The 5,000-nt window shown below is 29.0% G+C and overlaps 1 protein-coding gene across 14 annotated transcripts in view; it reads right to left on the reverse strand.

Annotated features, from left to right (window-relative positions):
• The window catches only part of LOC124952271, a 79,189-nt gene that overhangs the window by 39,014 nt on the left and 35,175 nt on the right, over positions 1-5,000 (reverse strand). For 2 of the 14 annotated variants that reach the window (XM_047501875.1, XM_047501871.1), the window contains exon 1: positions 3,840-4,572. The exons of 7 other annotated variants lie outside the window; for them this stretch is intronic. Coding sequence is in view for 2 of the 7 variants with exons in the window: in XM_047501862.1 (XP_047357818.1) it covers positions 1,854-1,897 (44 nt within the window). In the remaining 5 variants the exon portion in view is untranslated. Of the gene's footprint in view, positions 1-1,853; positions 1,898-3,839; positions 4,626-5,000 lie in introns of those variants that run through there. 5 more of the 14 variants (XM_047501862.1, XM_047501861.1, XM_047501864.1 and 2 more) reach the window with 4 other exon arrangements.

Consider the following 5,000-nt stretch of genomic DNA (forward strand, 5'->3'; position numbering starts at 1 on the left):
GAGAGAGAGAGAGAGAAATAATTTAATAAAAAAAGAAAAAAAAATAATCGATAAAAATCGATTAGAAGAATGAAACAACGAAGACGATAAATTTTAAAAGAATAGAGACGCGTAAGGACAAAGAAATTTAGACGAGAAATTTAGACGAGAAATAGAAAACGGGGAAGACAAAAAAAAAATGGATCGATGAAAAAGATCGATTAGGAGAATCGGGTAACAGGGGATCAATAAATTTTAATTGAAGTGACAAGGATAAGAGTAAAGAAATGTGATAAAAAGAGAAATTAAAAAGGAAAGAGAAAGATAACCGATTGAAATAGCGATAAAGAAGAAAGAGAGACGGAGAAATAATGATAGAGAAAGAGAGATTAGAAGGAGATAAATGACAGTATTTTAATACCATAGAAAAGTTAACTGTTAGAAATTAATTAAAGATCGATTAGTTCTCGGCGGGAGTTCACGAACCATACCTAATTTTGTGAAATCGCATAAAACGTGAAACTCGATTGAAATCGGACGATTTTATAGTATCGAATTCTCTCTCTCTCTCTCTCTCTCTCTCTCTCTCTCTCTCTCTCTCTCCCCCTCCCTCTCTCTCTTTCTCTCTGTCTGCAACCCAACGAATAATTGTCACCAACCGGTGTTACTATCATTTTTCTATTCTCAATCATTAATTTTTTAATTATCCGATTCATTCTCCAAATTCTATTATAATTGTAAATTAACACGTTAATATCGAAATTGTAATAATTAACTTTGTAATTCGAATGTTAATATTCAATCTAATACTATAATCGTATTAAATGATATACGATATATATATATATATATATATATATATATATCGCGTATATGACGATATCGATTATACTGCGGGGGTAGATGGAGGGAAGGGAGGAGGGGGAGGGGGTGGAGGGAGGTAAGAGGACGTTTTAATCCGATTTTTTCGTTTTTAGGTCGATCGAATATTCTCTTCGGAACGTTCTCGTGTCCATTGTCAAGAAAGCGAGGATAAGAATATATACATATATATCTATCTATCTCTATGTATATACACATATATATATACACACACACACATATATATATATATGTCTGTGTGTATGTATGTATATATGTATATATGTATGCATATCGGGATTCAAAAATTGGACCTTTAAAACGGTACTACCAAAGGGCAGGGCGTGCATATTAAATTTGTTAGACGCTATCAGCTATAACACACTCATACTCTCACACCTATATATACATATATATATATATATATATGTACATAGGTATATTGTAAAAGATATCTGTACATAAGCTTGCCCTCGATTTATCTACAACACCGGTATGCCTTTGGCTGACAAAAAGAGAAATTTCAATTCGACCTTCCTTGTTCAACGAGCCGGAGTAGTCTGTAACGTTCAGAAAAATTTGTACATACATCAATGATGAATACACGTGAGCCTTATGCGTGAACTCACACAAACACATACACGCGCGCATGTATGAGTACAGAGAATATATATAATACTCACGCTTAAGTATATCGTGCATATAACTTTCATCATAATGATGTTTTTTATTTCGTATTTCTTTTTGTCCTTCTCTCTTTCCTTGTTTTCTTTTCTTTTCATTTCTTTTTCTTTTTTCTTTTTTTTTTTTTTTCTTTCTTTTTTTTTTTTTTTTTTTTTTTTTTTTTTTTTTTTTTTTTTTTTTTTTTTTTTTTTTTTTTTTTTTTTTTTTTTTTTTTAAATGAGAGGGTAAAAACATGAAAATTTGTCGACGCGCCCGAGCACAATTCGTTTCATCTATTCTTTCTCATTCTTTCTCTATGCGTATGTATATTCACGTACGTGTGTGTGTACCTGTGTTTGTGTCTATGTGTGGCTGTGTGCATGTCCGCGTACATGTAAATCATCTAAGCGTATTTTTCAACTCCGATAAACCGTCGACTTCAAACGGAAAGCTGTTTCGAAAAGATCAAATTCATACGCATTTAAACATTTATACGTATCATATATATATATATATATATATATATATATATATAAAATACATAAGTATTATTATTATTATATATATAAGTACGTCATAAATATTCCATATGTTTTTCTCTTTCCTTTTTTATCTTTTTTTTTTTTTATTTAAACATTCAAGCATAAGAACGTAATTATCAATGTTCGAATATATGCGTGAATTGATTATATATATATATATATACGCATGTGTGTGTGTGTGTGTGTGTGTGGTATTTTTATATCAATTTATGATAATTTATTTTTTTGGTAATATAAAAAAGTCACATATTCGAAATGTGCACATATACGCACGCGCACGCTGATAATATTTATTTTCATTTTATTTATTTCTATTAGTATATAATATTTAATGTCAAATAAAACATAATTTTTTTTATCGATATTTGATACTTTTGATGTACACGTTCGTTTTTTTTTCTTTTTCTTTTTTTTTTTTTTTTTTCTTTCTACATTATTCTTTTTCTTTCTCTTCTTTTTCTCTTTTAATTTTTATTTAAATCATTTATTATCAATGATAATAATATTAATAAAAAATTAATGTATAAATCAAATAGTTGATTTTAAAAATGACAATATATAAAAATATATAAATTTTTAATTGTTTAAATTAATTAAAAATTTGTTTTCCTCAATTCGTTCTTTCGTAATTAAAATACGTTCATTCGTAGAAAGTGTTTGTACAACGAGTATGCATAACGAAAGTAAGAATTTTAACGAGACACAGTGTACGTATGGATGTAACAACTCACGTTCCAAAGAAACCAGACGAAAGAGATATATACTACTTTTGCCTATTTTGGATCGCGTTCGAGTAACTTTCTTTACGCTTCGCTAGCGGAAAACGCGTTTACACGACTTAATGCAGAAACGTAAAAGCGCGCGCGCACTTACATACAAACGCAAGAAGGACGTGACTTCCTCCTTTGCTAATCGTACCGTAGCAAGAAACAATCTGGGAAATTCGCTTATTACTGTTAGAAACTAGACAAAGTTTACGAACGACCGACAATCTTATTTTTCTTCGAACAAAAACAACCCCGTTCTCGATCGATACAAGAAAAGAAAATAAATAATTCGTTCGATGGATATAATTTTTTTTCTTCTTCTTTTTTTCTTCTTTTTTCTTTTTTTTTTTTTTTCCTTTATATATATTTCATATTTAATAAACGTGAAAATAATTCGAGTCGATCAACGTCCCTTTATTCTTCAATGAATTACACATATATAGAAATGAATCGCTAGGTAAATAAAAAAAAAAAAAATAAATAAATAAATAAATAAATAAATAATAAAAATTATAAATAAATTAGAAATAATAAATTATTTTAGACGTCAAATGTCACGATTCAACATATATAACACATTTTTCGCATCATTATATATAATTTTTACAATACATGTTTGTACATATGTATATAAATATATACATGTAAAATTTTTCAAACAAACCAAAACGTTTGATGAAACTTAAAAGAAAAACAAAAACAAAGGAGAAAAAGAAAAAGAAAAAGAAAAAAAGAAAAGGCCCATAAAACTATAAAATGTAAAAGGCCAATATTATATCAAAAGGATTAAAGATTCCAATTTTTCTGAAGGGCAAGAAAAAAAAAAGGAGAAAAAAAAATGAAAGAAAATAAAAGAAGAAAAAAGAAAGAAAAGGAAAGATCAAGTAAGACTTGAAAAAATATTATCCAAAATATTATTCAAAATATTATCCAAAATTAATAAAACAAAGAATTTGACCGAGAACTCAAATATCAATTGTCAATGTCAATTTGTTCGACAAAGAATAATTTATTTATATTTACCAACCTTAAACATTGTCGATAGGCGTGTCGTAACGCGGCGGCGTTCTAGCCGTGATGATCTCGTGAGGTGCAAAAGGTGGGGGCCGAGTGCCTGGTAGATAATAGACGAAGCAAGATACTCCAATGAGGAAGAGGAAAAACAGGAACACGAGATCGAACATCAATAGGGAGTTCAAGATCATCAATTGCATCGTGTGTCTCTTAATACTATGAACACCACCACCATTACCATATCACACGTACGAGTGATGACGACGAAGAGACGTCGTAACGCACGCACTTACATATATATATATATATATACTATATATATATATGTATGTATGTGTGTATATGTGTACGTATGTGAAGGATATACAACAACGATGATGACAACAAAAAAAAAGAGAGAGAGAGAGAGAGAGAGATACGTACACACACACACACACACGTATTTATTATCGAATCGTTTTATTATTTTTCTTTTTTTTTTTTCTTCTTTTCTTTTTTTTTTTTTCTTTATTTCTTTCTATTCGTTACGCTTTTAAAGTTCACAGTAAATTTAACACTTATTCATGCTCCACCACTTGGTCATTTTCTTCGTCGTCACCTTGCCAATAAACTCTCTGATCTTTTTTCTTCTTCTTCTTCTTCTTCTTCTTTTTTTTTTCTATGTCTTTTTTCACTTCTCTCTCTCTCTCTCTCTCTCTCTCTCTCTCTCTCTCTCTCTCTCTCTCTCTCTCTCTCTCTCCTTTTCTATCTCTTTCTCTCGAATGACTCGGAAGAAAATTCAAGATTCATCGGCGACTACCTTCGGAATAAAAAGTTAATGTCAATTCCGTGATATTTCTACGTCTATAAGAAACAAGCTGTGTTCATATTTCTAATGAGAATATTCACTTTTACATTTCAATTATTCTCCCATTAATATATTACCGAAAATAATATATATATATATATATATATATATATATATATATATATATATATATATATATGAATTATTCGTCAATCAATACAGTATATCAAATAGTAAAAATCTATATTTAATAATCTGTATAAAAATGAATCACTTGTTGAATTGAAATGAAATAAAAAATTATCATCGAAAAAGAAAAGAAAAAGAATTTAATTGAAATTAAACGAAAACTTTAATTCAATCCTTCCTCTTGGAATTTTAACGTCG

Source organism: Vespa velutina, chromosome 10 (assembly GCF_912470025.1).
Source record: "Vespa velutina chromosome 10, iVesVel2.1, whole genome shotgun sequence".
Taxonomy (NCBI): domain Eukaryota; kingdom Metazoa; phylum Arthropoda; class Insecta; order Hymenoptera; family Vespidae; genus Vespa; species Vespa velutina.